This window comes from Falco punctatus, assembly GCF_963210335.1.
Source record: "Falco punctatus genome assembly, chromosome: 7".
In the NCBI taxonomy this organism is placed as follows: Eukaryota; Metazoa; Chordata; class Aves; order Falconiformes; family Falconidae; genus Falco; species Falco punctatus.
Genome location: NC_137587.1, coordinates 11,654,266 through 11,670,699, shown reverse-complemented (window position 1 = coordinate 11,670,699; position 16,434 = coordinate 11,654,266). Strand labels below are relative to the sequence as shown.

The following is a 16,434-nucleotide window of genomic DNA, read 5'->3' as shown; positions in this document are numbered from 1 at the left end:
TAAAGTCCAAAAATATTTATTACAAAAGGTAATTTTTACGTCTTAAACACTTGCTTTTTTGGTTTCAGAAACGAGTTCTGCAATTCTGGTATGTACCGCATTTTATATTGTAGGGGGGGGAAAGGTCCAGAGGGGAGTAACATGGAAGAGCCATTGGTTCAGATAATGAACATTTCCAGCTTCCAACAGTTAATGCATCAAATTGAGAGATCCCTATGGATACAGTCTGCTCCTATTCAAAGTCACGTATCATCAACATCAGCAGTGTTGTCATTATCGCTGGCCACAAGGACCTCTCTGTTCTCATATGTCCAGAACCCATTCAGATCAATTAGAATGCTGGTAACAGTGTCTCCTTGACTGCTATTGATCAAGTCTTGAAGGGAGATTTTGTACGGATCCTTTGGCTTCACCATATCAAAGATTTCATCCTATGAAAGAAAAGTTAAATTGGGGAAACTCCCCCCCACACACACACATTAGTGTAATAACAACAGAATAATGGCTACTTTATGCCATATACAGAATGATCTTTGGGTAACAGTGACACCCACACCAAGTTACCAAAAAAAAAAAAAAAAAAAGCACATTAAAAAAAGCACTGTTCAGTCCCAAATCATATAAGATACAAAGAACAGTTGGCTACCAATAGTAGCAATGTGCTCAGCTCCCGCATCTTAATAATTGGCTTTCTTGGGGAGGCTTTGGCCTCAAATTGGCAACATGAAACTCACTTTGCTTGTATGAGCAAGTTTTACAGAAGCTCTTGTATTTATTTAAGCACTAAAACTGCTAAATGTAAAGTAGGCAGTAACAAAGTGTTTTATAGACAGGTTTTTAGTCACCAGTCTTCCCCCACCTCTAAGGGATGATCCTGAACCATAAAATAGACATAATGAGTATCTTCAGGTATGAGAAACAGCAACGTGTATTTAACAGGTACTTTGTCTGTTAGTAAGGAAACTACTATAACAGCTGCATACCAGATTTCTTACAGAGCAACTACTGAACAGAAAGATATTTTCAAACCTGTGAGTAGGACAAATCAGATCATCTCTGCTACTCTGCACATAAATATATGACCTAGAAACTATGATGTAAGTACATTATGAAATGCTTATTCAAGTATTTCACATAGTACTCTATTCAGTAAAACTAACCTTGACATCCTGAAAAGAAACCGGTTCTTGTCCATGGATTTTCATTTGTTCCTGAATAGCCTAGAAAAAACACCCAGAAAAGTTACGAATAGGTAGTGCAGTATCACACTAATACTATATGAAACTTTTTAGTGCTTCTGCATCTTAAGCTGTATTGCCCTGTAACAAAACATTCATGTTACAGCTTGCAATCAACTCTTCCACAAGTGAGGCTGGGGTGACTTAAGGCATCATCAATGCTACCCATCTCTGGCTTCACAGTTCTTAGTCAGTATGGTAAGAATCCAACTTCCATTATGACCAGTGTTTGCGCACACTGCAAATGGGATATGCAGCCACTTGAATATTATCACTCAACACTCAAAGCTTAAGATAGTAATACACTCAAACCAGAAGGTTCAGTTTGCTGACAAAGTGTGAGATACAGGCTAGGGAAAGAGAGGGGAAGAGACCAACCAGCAGACAGACAAAGCAGTGTGGCTACTCACACTTTCCAGGATTTTGAAAATGGAGCTTATATTCTGGTTGATCAAACAACATCATGAAGGAGACTATGGATTTGTCTATTTGAGCATCTGTCCACACATGCAAGGGTCCCCCCAGTTCATGCCGTAAGCGGACATTTCTCACTTTGAGCAAAACAGGATTCCCTATTAGTTCTTTTAATGTGGTACTATTTAAACAGCTGCATCACCAAACCTCTGCCTGCAAGCAACAACTATGAACAAAACTGTTTCACTAGTGTAAATTGCATAGCCTTGTCAGCACAGCTGGATCAACACAGCCTCTGAACATGCAGACCTACCCACCTTACGCTAGCAGAAAAGCAATTGTTCAGACTCAAAAGGAACTGTTCTGATTAAAGGAAAACTTGGAACATTCAATTTCCAAAAGTTTAAAGGAGGGACACATTTTGGATACAATCAAGCACCTGCTGTAGTCCCAAGCCATAAAGCAAGTATGTAACTGGAGACATGTGCGAAAATAGCTATGCCACAGCACCTCATACAGAATTACCTTGTTAAATTGCTCTTGTGTTAGAATTACTTTAGTGCTACAAAAACACTAAATTTGATGTTTTTGTAAAACTACATTAACAACATTTTACTAAAATCAGAGTCAGAGACAGTTGATATGGCCCCTGGCCTCCCTCCTCCTACTGCCATGAGAACAGAAGCAGAGAAAGCAGTGGGAATGGTGAGCTGTAAAAGCAGGCAGAAAGGATGAGTCATGGCTTAATTTCCCTAGGACCTGACCCTAAGTATTGCCAAGTCCTGGCCTGACAGCTGCCCATCAAGTATACAACACAGCTACAACTGCTAAACAAAGTTCATGGTGAAGTTCAAAAGGCACATGCAAAAATCCTGCCTGCACCTGCAGCAGAATAACCCCATGCAGCAGTATGCTCTAGGGGCCAGCTGGCTAGAAGCAACTTGGCAGGAAAGGTGCTGGAGGTCTCAGTGCACAAGAAATTAAACAAGAACTTGCAGGGTTCCCTGGTAGTGATGAAGACAGATAAAATACTGGGCTGCATTAGGACAAGCATAACTAGCAGGTTCAGGGAGGTGATCATTCCTCATGACTCAACATTTGGATGCAATACTCCAGATGCAGCCTTACAGCTTTGGGCTCGCCTTTATGAGACACTGGCAAACCAGTGGGAACCCACAGAGGGCTATCAGGATGACTGGGGAGGCTAAAGCACAGCAAAGCTGAGAGGAGAGGCTTGAGACGGGGATTCATTCACCTAGAAAACAGAAGGCTGCAAGTGGTGGAGGAAATCTAATTACTGTCTTCAACTACCTAGCAGGTTGTGAGAGACAACATGGCAAGACTCTTCTTGGAGAGACACAGTGAAAGGGCAAGAGGCAGTGGACACTGACTGCCACAAGACGTATTCCAATTGGGCAAAGATGAAAGAAAGGGTGAGTCAGACACTGGAAGACATTTCTCAAAGAGGCCACAGTCTCCCTCCTTGGAGATATCCAAAACTGTCTAGGAGAAGGCCCTGAGCAACTTGACCTAACCATGAAGCTGACCCTGCTCTGAGCAGACAGTGGGAGATGGTGACCTCCAAAAGCCCATTCTACCCTATGTTATTTGATGGTTCCAAGGCACTAAAAGAAAAAAAAAGTTGTGGTTTGGGGTTTTTTTTGTTTGGTTTGGGTGTTGGTTCTTTTTTGTTAAAAACAAATCAAGAAAAAAAAAAAGGAAAAGAAAAAAAATAACCCCTTCTTTTTTAGAAAAGGTCGTCCAGGTAAGAAGTCTTATTTTTACAGAATGGTTGTAGTCACTATCAAAGTTCATGTTCAACTAGAGACTTATTACAATATAGAAATAATGTGGATATAAGATTATGTCTTGAGCAGGCCTGAATGCTTTACTTAATGAGCTGAATGAAATACGTACCTTGTTTGTCATACTTTAAGCATATGACTAAGTACAATGGCATTGTTTATTTTTACAGTTACAATACAAAGATCCACAAAAAGAATACAGAAAATTCAAGTGCTTGTCCCTGTGTCTGAATAGGTATCGCTGAAGGAATTTTGTATGTGAAAAAAGCATCACACTCAAAACTCAGGCTAAACCATTCACAGCAAAGATACCACTTTATTGCATCATATTTCCCCTCCCAAGATACCTCAGGTATGTATTTAAAAAACAAACACCCACCCACCCAAGGCAAAACAACAAAACATCTGCTCCCCCAAAAAACCAAAACCACCACAAGCCAGAACAAAAAAACCCCACTCACACACAAAACACAATTTTGAGGAATACTTCACAAGCCTTAGGTTAATGTTAACAGCAACTAAAAGAAAAATAAGCTTATTTTACATCTGTTTTGGGAGTAACAGATAAAAATACAGAATATAAAAAAAATGCAAGAAGCTTTCTGCAATCAACACATTGAATGAAAAATCCCACAGCTGTACAGACCCATCACTGCCTTTCATTATTTTCATCTCTTCTACTGAATTTTAGGACTACAGTGGAAATTAAAACCATGGCCAATGACCAGTTAGAACCGTAAGAGATTTTAATAGGTTATCATTAGGCAACTTTGGACAATTTCAATTAAAAAAGAAAATATTCTTCCTAAACAAAAAACCCCAGTTAATTTCACCTGCAGATAAAATGTCGAAAATACTTTTTGAATTCTTTCCAAGTTTTGGAATATTATTTTTTTAATATTTTAAATCTTCTTAGAAGTAGTTACCAGCCTCCCAGTGGACAGTAGTAATTTAAAGTGATTTCCTGCAGATCTGCATGCAGAAGCACACAGGCTATAACACTATAAACACAGAAAATGGCCTACCTGTACAAAAAGACTTACCCTAAAGAAATAATTAAGGGAAAAGACATTCAGGTATCCTTTGTTCTCTATATCAAGCAGTTTGAAAATATATTGCAGAGCTGCAGGCTCCTTTCTGTTTTCTAATGCAAGCACAAAGTCCAGGTAGGTTTTATAGTCCTAAAAGTAGATACAATCATGTTTATTACAGTCTTCTTTCAAAATTGATTTTGCAAGCAGGAACTCTATAATTGGCAACTATTTCATTGTAGGGGATCACTCTATTTTCTGAAAAAGACAACATGAAACAGAAAATGGCTCCTACCACCAACATGAACAGAAAGTTAAGTTTTTAATGATTACTGACAATAGGAATACCTGCCATTTTACAAGTAAAATAGATTCCAAGCATAAATCCAAATTAAACATGCTATATACACTTTTTAAACAATGTTTAATACATCTTTAGAGTGCTGCATGTACACAACTAGTGAAGAAAAGCCATATAAAAGGGTTTAATTACCACAAATTATATGCCCAGTGGCAGTAAGCCTACCGGTACCAGTGAACTATGCAGCCAATCAAAGCACATAATCCTCAGACCAGAGTAGGTAGTTTGGAAAATCATGTGGTAGAAGCTTTAGTAGACATCACAAATATGTATCACACTTTTTCATTAGTACTGATTCTTGGTTTCCCAATCAAGGTATAGTTGTGACAAGGACAGAAATCCTTCAGTCCCATGTATATAATAACCCCGTCTACCTTAAACACCATAGTTGTGCTGCCATTCAGAAGGAACTCGCAAGGACGGAAAAAAATGGGCTGACAGGAGACTCATCAAATTCAACATAGGAAACACAAAATCCTGCATTTTGGGAGGAACAACCCCATGCACCAGTACATGCTGGGGACTGACTGGTCAGAAAACAGTTTTGCACAGATGGACTGGGAAGTCCTGATGGGCAACAAAATTGAACACGTGCCAGCAATGTGCCCTTGCAGCAAAGGCTGCTGACAGCATCCTGAGCTTCACCAGGAACAGCTTTGCTGGCAAATGGAAGAAGGTGACCTTGTCCTCTACTCAGCACTGCTTAGACCACATGCAAGCACTGAATCCTGTTCTGGTCTCCCCTGAACAAGAGAGAGGTGGACTTACTGCAGCAAGTCCAGTAAAGAGCAACTAAGAGTGTTCCTCATGACCTCAATGATTCTATGACTCTACAAAAAACTGCTAAGGCAGCAGGAGAAATGCATAGTGAATTTGCAGTTTATCACTTTTAGAGTTCAGTTATCTGAATGCAGGCAACAGGAGCAGCAATATATTAAGTAAAGCTTTCAAAATAAAGAGATACAAATTTTTATTTTAACTTTAGTTAGATTTCCCATTTTTCACAGGTATGGAAAACTTACAACAAAACCACTCTTGTCTTCATGAAGAAGTGGACAGGTTAGCTAACTTGCACTAGTCTCAAATGTACCACTTGTCTTTGGTTCTCCTTAAAGAAGTACATGTACCTAAAAAGCACTGCTACATCTATGTATTTTTTCAACATGTTCTTTATGTTAATGAATGTACAAGCAGCTTTATTCTAGGCTGTCTGGATTTTATATCACTTCTGCTTTTCCAGAGAAGCAACTTGTCTTTAAGCCATGTCGCGATCACTTTGGTGTTAAGAAAATTAATTTTCTAATCTGCGGCATGGTCATTTGTGTGCATAATGATAAACAAAAGTTACTTTAAATCAAGCTACTTTTAATTTTAAAGATACTGATTATGAGACATTTCCAATCTCAATAAGCCAAACCTTTTATACTGTGGAAAAAAAAGGAAATATGTGATTACCATTTCACCGTCATAAGTTAAGCATTCCTGAAAGACACGATCCAAAAATATGTTGGTCAGAGTGCCTGTGCCATATCGGGACAATTCTTCTTTGCTGAGCATGCCATTGTGATCTTTGTCAAGGTTTAAGTACTGGCCTAGGGAGAAGACATAGAGGGCAAAACATAATATACCTGTATCAGCAAAGAACTGTTTCAACAGAGAAAGAAAATTTTGCGCTTTTTAAACATTTATTTAACTTTCATCATAAAGTTAATGCAGTTAAGTGGGAATATGCTAGATCCACAATAATATTCATAGAGCATCATAAACGAGCACAGAGCGTGGAGGGAGGGGAAGTGGGATTCCCATAAGGTGTTAATAGTTCTACCCTAAGGTAACGGCTCAAAAGTAAAGGCTGGGTATAAACAGATAGGAGCAGAAGGTTAAGACTGTATTTTTAACACATCTGCTGTAAGCATGAAAAAAGAGCTAAAAGGTAACGCAAAAGCATGAATAGAACAGTCAAAATAGAAGTTTACAAAGGATTTTTTCACATTGTGCAACCAGCAAAAATGACAGAGGATAAAACTGGTAAAGAGTAACAGTGGAGAACTGAAACTGTAAAGAAAGTCAGGAAGATATACCATAAGGATGACTATAGGAGTTGGAAAGACAAGTTACCAGGAGGATTTAAAGAGACAAACTCGGGAAAAATAACACTAAGAATGTGACTAAGTCATTGAAAGCAGAGAGGAGGGGGTGGGGCGGGGAAAGGGGAAAAAAGCACATTCACATATAAAAGGAACCTACCATAAACTCTTAATGCAGAAGGAGCAGAAAACCAATTTGTTTCCTGACTTTCTTTAGAAAGTTCTTCATCCCTTAACTAAGTGAAACATAAAGTTAGAATTCAGAAAGAATAAATTAAAATACAATAGTATCTGCTAAGAGAGCTTTACCTCCAGTAAGTCATCCAGGAAGCTGCAAGCTAAAATATCCTGTATCTTTATCTTCCCTGCAGCAAGAAACGGAAAACACATTTTAACAGTTACCCAGCTACATATCCATTTAACTGTTCTCATTTAGGTAGTTCTACTTAAGAAAGAAGTATTCTGAGAAGAAAGAAAATGCCTTTTTAAAAAACCCAAACCAACCAAAACCAAATTCTAACATCAAGGATAAGGCTGTAATTTCAGAGCTAAAATGAAAATAGCTTTTAAAATGACTGAATAAAACTAGCCTGATATTGGCAGAAGAGGAATTAACCTCAAGCCTTAAAAGCCAGAAAAAAAAAAAAAGTGAGCATGCAACATCAACTCAAAATGTAAAATAAAAAAATGCAAAGAAAGCATACTTAAAACATTTTTTGGAGTAAGAGTCTCTTAAGTGACGTGATATTTTTACATCTTCAGAAACTCAGATATGTCACAAAGCTAACGGGACAGAATGCACTTCTGCTGGCGTAGCTTTCACTGGGGTGCAGACACTGCACAAAGAGCTGTGCAAAATAATGGCATTATAACTTCACACACCCCCTCTATGTGAATTAACCGGCCTCAAGACACAAGGGGAGAAGTGCCATGGCTTTTACATCAAGCCCACAAAAGACTCATACCAATGACTGTCCTCCATAGATGATTAACAGCACCCCCCTGAATACGATTGAACCTGGTAGCTCTGAAAAATACCTGGGTCTATGTATTGACCCATGGACTGGGATATCAAAACCAGAACTGCTGGAAAAAGTAAATGGTTACAACAGATTGGGAAGAGGTAATTACACCGTGTTTGTAATTACCTCTGCCAGAGGCTACTGCCTACACAGCTCTGATGTTTTCAAGGGGCACAGCTAGATCTTGAAATCACATGCAGTTTGTGACCTAAATCAAGGGCATACAAAAAAGCAAACTATTGTCTGGGAGCCACATGTGTAATAAGGATTAGCAGCCATAACTGCAAACCTTGTCTAATGAGTTTACCTGATATATACAAATTTAATCATAAAAGCACATCACAATAACCATCCTTGAGTACTTCCACAGTTCTGTGAATGTTCTGCCAAGCAGCAAAGTTGTTAGTTGCTGTGTTTTCTATTCACCCTAAACACTTATAAAATTAGCTACTGCTAATGATGCATTATGATGGAACAATACCGTATTTTTTAGTTTCTATGAGTTAACACTATAGTACCAGAACTGATGGGTATCTCATAGAAATTCATTAGCTGTAGAAGTAGATTATTAACCCATGTAAAGACTCATGGTCTTCAGTGGAGATTAATCTTCAAATACAAGATTGCTGAACAAAAGCCTACAAGGACAACTACATACTCCTTTGAAAACATAAGTAGCTTTGGTGGAAACATTTAAAAAGTTAAATACTCCCACATATTTAGAATTCTGAAAACATGGACCTACCTGTTCTGAGAGGATCCAGAAAGAAGAAGAACTTCCTAACTGCTGTGCAGACATAGAAGGAGTAAAAAGATTTTTCTAAACCATCCAGTTGTGGCAAAGTAGGGATAAGTTCTAAAATGTAGTTTTCTAAATCCTGCAGAATTTAGAAAGAAAAGAAAATAAACTTGAAACACTACTATTGCTGCATGTTTGCTGTATGCCACCCTGACTTTCAAGCATATTTTGTGAAAAATACAATCCTGCAATAATGCAGGAAAGAGCAGAAAAGCAGGCAGAAAAGCTTCTGTCTCTGTGCAAGAAATCTTAGGTCATATACATGTACATGTGATACCATGACTGAAACAGTTTACAAATAAAGCAGAACATTAACAAAGCAGATGATGTTTACATGTAAATATAAATGCATTCAACTGTACCTTTTTCAAATACCAATGCGTAAGTCCTAATTGGATTATCCTATTGCTGAATATTCTTGAATAGATCTTTTTTAAGTAGAGTGGTAACTACAACCTTCTTATTTATTTTATAGTATTAACCCTTGTTAGAACAGGAGAATAATTCATTAAGGCCCACTCTACCCATCCTTTTCTGTGATTTCTACTATATCCTACTAAATCTAGAGAAGTGCTAGTGACACGAAACCGTGGAATCTATGATTTCTTTTTCAGAGCATTACCTGTATGTTAAAAAGGCTAGCAGCATTCTTGCCACCAAATCTCTAGAATACAGAGACTGCTACTTCATTGAAACAAGCGTGTCCACCCCCAACCTAGTTTATGATACAAGCTTTTACAAGATAAGACTGGAAGAAAACTGGAGCCTTTCTGATGCTCTGTCATTTGAGTAAAGACAGACACTAAGTTAATCAAGAATTTACTTACTGATTCTCTGAGGTAGCCCTGTCCTGCCACGTCATATAAACTGAGACCTATTCTTGTCTGATGAAGCCATACTGCAAAACAGAAAACAGAATTACAGTGCAAGAAACCTAGGGGTCTTCTGAGGCCTCACCAAAATTTGAAGTTGTTCTAAAGGCCACAAGGCACTGCTGGATGTTAAATGCCTCTCAGTATTACCCATTTTTCTGAGATTTAAGCAAAGCCATGATATGTACCAGCCCTGCTTCGAAACACCGTTTCAGTCTCTAAGTTGGTAAGAGTCACTGGTGATATACGGTGCGCTGTGGCCAAGACTGCCTTAAAATGGACAGATGTGAGAAACAGCTGAGCAGACAGCACATTTTCTGTGGTATGCAGAATCGTATGGATTCTCTCTTGCTGACCTAGAGACATGTGTGGCAGCACATTTTCAGTGCATTAGAACCAGCTGTACAGTGTCATACACAGACTGCTTGTCAGATGGCTACAGCCCCTTATGCACCATGAGATGCTGCAGCTACAGCCAAAGGTCCTGCTCTCTCTTCTGAGTTACAGCAGGACAAACAGAATAGCACAAGCATCCATTTTTGCAGTGAGAAGGAGCATCAATCAGACAATCTATTGTCTGTACACGCTTGTACAGGGACAACATGCTTGAGGCCATTGTTAAAGCACAGTAACAGAAATAGCATACAGATTAGGCATAAAAACTATTACTCACACACTCAATGTTAAATTTAACATTAATTTTATGAAGACACAGTTTAAAAGTTCCTCCTACAAAATATGAGCTTTCTTTATACCAGTATCAATCTCTTCAAGGTGTTTGTCAAGGTAGACTGAGTATCACTCAGAGATGACAGAGGTTATACGGTGAGGCTGTTTCTTCATTGGCTGAAGTTTAAGTTTAAGGGTAAGTGCACCATACACCCTGAAGTGATTCAAGACACTTCTACTAGGCTTGACTTGTTTTGACAAAGCCAACAGACTTGATCACCTTGCTGCCTGAAGGGGGGAGCATTACTGGAGGCAGATGGTGCTTTGGGAAATGCTTTGCCATTATCCAGTTACTAACTTCACCATTCTCTTGTGACCTCCCAAAGGACTTTGTGGATCATTAAGAAAAAGGAAGAAGGGCTGTAATCCAGGGACTGTAGGAAATACTCCAGCTGGAGGTAGAAAGGAGAAAGACAGAATGCTACATGTTCTGCACAAGTATATGAATGTGTACATGCAGCTATTCCTAAAACTAACAGGCACATACAAGAAAAAAACCAAAAGCTCATTAATGAGTTCAGCTGGTTAGAGAATACCGTCACATCCCTGAGGCACAGTGGTTTAAGATGTTTTAACCTCAGGGTGATAGGGGCTCTTCCCTGCTGCAGCACCATTCTGGAGGCTGACTGCTCTGCTGCATGAGCTTCAAACTAAGGTGAAATAAGACACTGCACTGCCCCAACTTGGACCAGGTCAAGCAGCTGCAGAGCTGACTCCATCATCTACCACTTTCCTCTCCTGTCAGTGCCACACTGAAGGACATTTAACATTAAATACAGATGGAAATCACTAATTCCAATGTAAAGCCTTTCTTTTCAGTCTTCCTTTAATACCTGGCTCGGTTTTCAGCCCTCATACAGAATGCTGTACAATAGAAATGATCTCAGCTACTGCACAGACTTGCTACTAGGCTAAATTTATTAGGCAATTCCGATGCTGTAAGCTAGAAAACACAAAGACCTTATTCAACTGACCCAAGAGGGACTTGCAAACACACACTGTAATGGAACCTTATGTTGGCCAGAGTCTGAAAATGAAATCTGATTGAGATGGGACATAACAGAAGGCTTCTTGTCTCTTAGTTTGGTGAGTCTTTTTGGTTTTGTTTGTTGGAGGTTTTTTGGGTTTAAAAAAGGTATCACCATAAATACACAAGACTTAATATTTCTGGGTGAAATAACTGAAATAAAAGAGCTCTGAATGAATCTCTGTTGTGCCCATATGGGTAGACCTTTTCGAAATGCAAACAGTTTTCACAGACTTCTTCTCAAGTCTCCTACCCTGCAGCTTATAGGTTTGCTGTTTGTTGCAAATGGCCCTATTACTCCTTTCTCGCATAAACTGCCCATCTACTCACCAGTTTCCTGCTCAACACATCTCTCATCTCTTGCACCAAAAAAGCTTAAGTTAAACAAGCTGAGCTGCTCTGGGGAAAGGTGCCATTCTTCCCTCTTGAAGGCTCTACCAGACCTAAGAGCACAGTAGCCAGGGGACAAGGCAATGAGGCAATCTTCCTTTCTGTGAGCCAGCTTCACCTTTTTAAACAATCTAATCCAGATATTTAAAAAATAAAATCGCATTTTTCAGCCCAAGTGGTTATTTAGAATGAAAAATAGCTGAAAATACGGTAAAGCTATAGTGACAAGCACAACAACATATTGACATACTTGACAAGCACAGTTAGAAAACGTAGATAACACTGCTATGTAGAAGGAAGGAAAAAGAGCAAACAAAGCTATCTGCCGGACAGTCTGATGACAGCGGTTAGGATCACACTTGCCACATAGCTTTACTGTTTTGTTCTTCACAGTACTGCCTGAATAAAGGAAATCAGAATAACGATACATATATATACATCAAATAGATCAAGAATATCTCAGGCTGACAGAAGACGCGGATTTCAGAGACAGGGTGAACTCCCACCTCCTAGTAAGCAGAAAAAATCCCAACCCTCCAGGAAAACATGATTAGTAATCAAGGGCTAGATCTCACTGCTGTTGAAGAGAACAGCAAGTAACTAATAAAGCTTAAAATAGCCTTGAAAATAAAACAACTTCTTATTAACACAGACGAAGCATCAACTAACCTTTTCGCATGACATAATTGAAGAACTGCATGATAGATATCCTCCCATAAGGATCATTATGGAGTAATTTAGCAAAGATCTTAGCTGTGAAGAACTGCCTGCAAAACAAACACAGAGCTACTCCTACACATCGCAGTATACTGCACTCACAGATTCATTTACAGTATCTATAACCTGTGACACTTTACAATGCTGTTTTAACAATATAGAACGTGTTCTGCGTATGCAACAATGTTAATTTGCTACATTACACCCATCAAGTGGGATCCTGCCAAGTAACAATGGTAAACTCAATAAAAAGCAGCTGCTTTTTCTGCTCATGAGACTCTGCAGTGATGTGGGAGCTTTGAGAGCTTTCACTCACTTCTCTGTGGTACAATACATCTGGTAACTTCCAATCTTCTACAACAATATGCACATAAAAGGAACTGCCAGTACTGACACCTGATCTGCTTCCGCCCAAAACTCAATCACAAAGCTACGTGCACAACAGCAGTCACCAACAGGAGCATAAAAAAATGGAATATTCACTGTATGGTGTACACAGAACATCTGGTAGGAAATCTTCCATCATAAAATATTAGGGAAGGCTGAGCAGTATCACTGGAGACACGATTTCCTCTTCAAATACAGTGTGCTGTTTACTGGCCACTAATATCATAAAAATGCTATGCTGATAAGAATTTCTTCTTCAAAAGGATGCAGTACCCATCTTGCAGACATCTTTATAAAAAATTCCCTCAGAGATGTAGGGCAATACACCTTTGCCAGGATGCAAAGCAACTAGTTTATCAATTACTATACAGACATGACTTTATCCCACCATTAAACTGCTTCCATCTATTTTAGGAACTGAAAGTTACAGCAGCACTTAGGTTTAGCCGAAGTAAGCACATACAAGAGAAGTAAGCCTTACTTGCATTTAGGTCCAGCTTTTTCACCAACTTTCAAGAAGTTCTCATAGTTGATCATTGCTTCTTCCCCAATCATTGGTGATGTCTGATGTTTGTCCAGTAGAAACCATAGATTCTTAAAAAGTGTTTATATTTGGTTAAGAAGGTATCTCTCTAGAGATGTCAATGTGCTTATGACAGAGCATTGAAGAAACGCAGCAAAATGTGGTTTTGCTGCATGGTTATCTCAGTTTATCAGTACACATCATCAGTTCAGCCAGAAAAGCAAGCAAGCAATATTTCCACTGCTCTAAACTGGTGTTAAAACATAGACACACTCTCACTCACTAGGATTTCTAGGATCATGCTCCTTTTGTCTTTGCACTACAGTAAACTCAATCATCTTTGGAGTCTCTCAGTGATACATAAAGAGAATTTATTTCTTCTTGGGCCCACTAGGAAAATTGTTGGAATGTGCTAGAAAACCAGAAGCCATTGATTTAGTCTTCATATACATCATAATGAGGAAGCTTTGCGCTGACATTACCAGCCCAAGACTGTGCAGCACTTCAGCTTTAGCTAGTAGTTCACAACCAGCCAACATGCCTAAATACAAAGGACCTTAGCACAGAAAAGATTCTGTTGACAGGAGATAATCAAACTCTGCAGAAAGAGAAAGTCTTGTCAGAAGCCATTACGAGACATACAGAAAATATTTTCTTACCTGCAGCTCTTCGTTATCCAACAGCTCCCTACTTTTCCTTTGCAGAAAGACTGCTCTAGATTCTTCTCTTAATTTCTGAAGCAAGACTTCGTCTTCAGCTGGCAGCTAGAACAATTGTGATGTTTTAATTTTCTGTACATGTACAGTGGCAGCATTCAAAAGCTACAAATCTAGCAAGACTCTTAGGTAGTCCTGACTCACACGCTCTGATAAAGCTGTTTACCTGATAGAAAATAATGACTTATTTACCAGAATGCTGCACGGCATCTGCTTCTTCTATAGGGATAGCACTTGCATACTGTCTCAAACTATTTCAGTATCAAAATACTTAAAGCAGGACATCTTTAACATGAGAAACAGAGACCTACTTATACCTGATAAACCACTCAATAAGCATTTTCCCACATTTGCAAGGCAGGAAGGCTCATGCATAGAAGACACTTACTTCAGTGTTTTTACTCAGGAGGAAGCAGCACTTTCTATTTTGTGGTAGGCCTGGCTCTCAAAAGCATGTCTACTAAACTTGCTTTGGCCAACAAAACAGGTGGAAGAACACTTAGTATGAAAGATGTTTATATGCAAAGCTGTACAGCACTACCAGAACTTGGATGGTTGCATAGGTATTCATCAACTGAAACAGGTACTTGAGAACTTAATCAACAGAAACTCATGATTCTAAGGAATATAAGACCATGTGAGATTAGACAGCAGCTGAGTGGCCACATGCAGAAGTGTCAGCAATATCATGATGTTGAACCTGCGCTCCACATTCCCCCATCCCAATCTGATTCACTTTACACATAAGTTGCCAGACCAAGCGCTTTTACCAGATGATGCAAGCAACAGACCTATCTTTAGTCTGCAAGACCAATGACACACCATTTTCATGAAGCAGCCTCCCATCATGTCCCAACAGAAACAGGGAGATATGTATTTGTAACATTGGTATGTCAAAATTTACTTAAAATAAAAAGTTTATCTGAAAGAGAAAGAAGACTTCCTATCTTCAGTTAACAGCCATGCCTATTGCCTGATTAGCAAACTATTTCATTGCCTTTGATGAGATGCTTACTAATTATTCGAAATGGCTGAAATCTACAATTATACAAAACAGAAAATAATGCTTCGCAATCTACATCATGCAGATTTCAATCTACTTAAGCTACTGAAGCTGTAGTGACCCTTTGAATAAGCACAACTTATTTTATAACACAGAATAGCCTCTTATTGGAGTTTATCTGGATACCTCACTTACCCTGTAGTAAAATCGCGGTATGTTCATATACGATGTATTGCTACTTTTTCTTCCTCCTTTCCATTCCATGTAATATTTTGTGAACAATTCCATTTCTTCATCTTTTAGCTCTTGCTCACTCTTTTTAGCTGATTAACATAGAAAAGAATTTTCATGTTGTACTCCTGAGCTTCAATGTAGGAAGGAGCTTGAAAAATGGAGTTAACGCTGAGGGTTATACAGCTAAGCTATTTAGTAACACAAATACAAGGTGGAAATTGATAGAGCACAGGCCTATTATGTAAATTACATAACAGACATACCAAATATGCCACGTATGAATATCTACAAAGCAGCACTTTCAGTATCTGCACACGCCTGAGCCTCTGTAAGGGTATGTGATTGTAACAGATACATAGCTACGACTGACGGAGCTACAGCATTCCTCGTTTACAGTGTTGTTTACAGCATCGTTTTAGCTACTGCTGACCGCACACAGCAGCACAGAACCACCTTTTGCTCTGTAACGTCAGGGACACCACCACACGCCAGCAGAGGCTTGCACAAGCTCTCTGCGGGCTCGCTCACGATTACAGTTGCCAGCCGAAGCTGTCGCAGGGGTGTGCATGTACCCCCGCCACCCAGCCCCCACAGCGCCCCTCAGCCCCGCCCGGCTCTCACACCCCGCCCCAAAACAAGGGCGCTTGTTCCTCCGCAGAGAGCCCGCGGCCTGCCCGGTGCCCCCGCCAGCCCCCGCACGGGGAGCTAAAGCAACAGGACAGGCGGCCGCTCGCCCCTGCCCCCGCCGGGCCCGTCACGGGGCTCACCCGCGGGGGCACCCGCCCGCCCCGCCAGGCCGGCCCCGCCTGGGCCCCCCAGCGCTCCGCGACGAGGAGCGCCACTGCCGCCCGGCCCCGGGCACTCACGGACGCGGCGGGCGGCCAGGCGGCCCCGCAGGCTCCGCTGCCAGTCCATCTCCCGGCCGGCGGCCGCTCCCGGCCCCCCACCGGCCGGCCGGGCCCAGGCGCACGCGCGATGCCCCCTGCCCGGCGCGCCTGACCCCGCCAGCGCCGCGCCCGCAGCCGAGATGGCGGAGCGAGCCCATCCGCCCTGACAGGGCGCGCGGCGCAATGTCACGT

At 40.3% G+C, this 16,434-nt stretch overlaps 1 protein-coding gene across 1 annotated transcript; it reads right to left on the bottom strand.

Annotated features, from left to right (window-relative positions):
• On the bottom strand, positions 1–16,418 carry PPP2R3C (protein phosphatase 2 regulatory subunit B''gamma). The gene is made up of 13 exons (XM_080395136.1): positions 16,222–16,418; positions 15,317–15,444; positions 14,062–14,166; positions 13,361–13,473; positions 12,445–12,542; positions 9,585–9,655; positions 8,704–8,836; positions 7,246–7,301; positions 7,097–7,172; positions 6,305–6,441; positions 4,501–4,638; positions 1,161–1,220; positions 1–431 (listed from the first exon to the last, which is right to left on the bottom strand). The coding sequence occupies exons 1-13, from the start codon at positions 16,268–16,270 to the stop codon at positions 243–245; spliced, it is 1,353 nt and encodes a 450-aa protein (XP_080251262.1). The 5' UTR covers positions 16,271–16,418; the 3' UTR covers positions 1–242.
• Between the last annotated feature and the right edge of the window lie 16 nt (positions 16,419–16,434).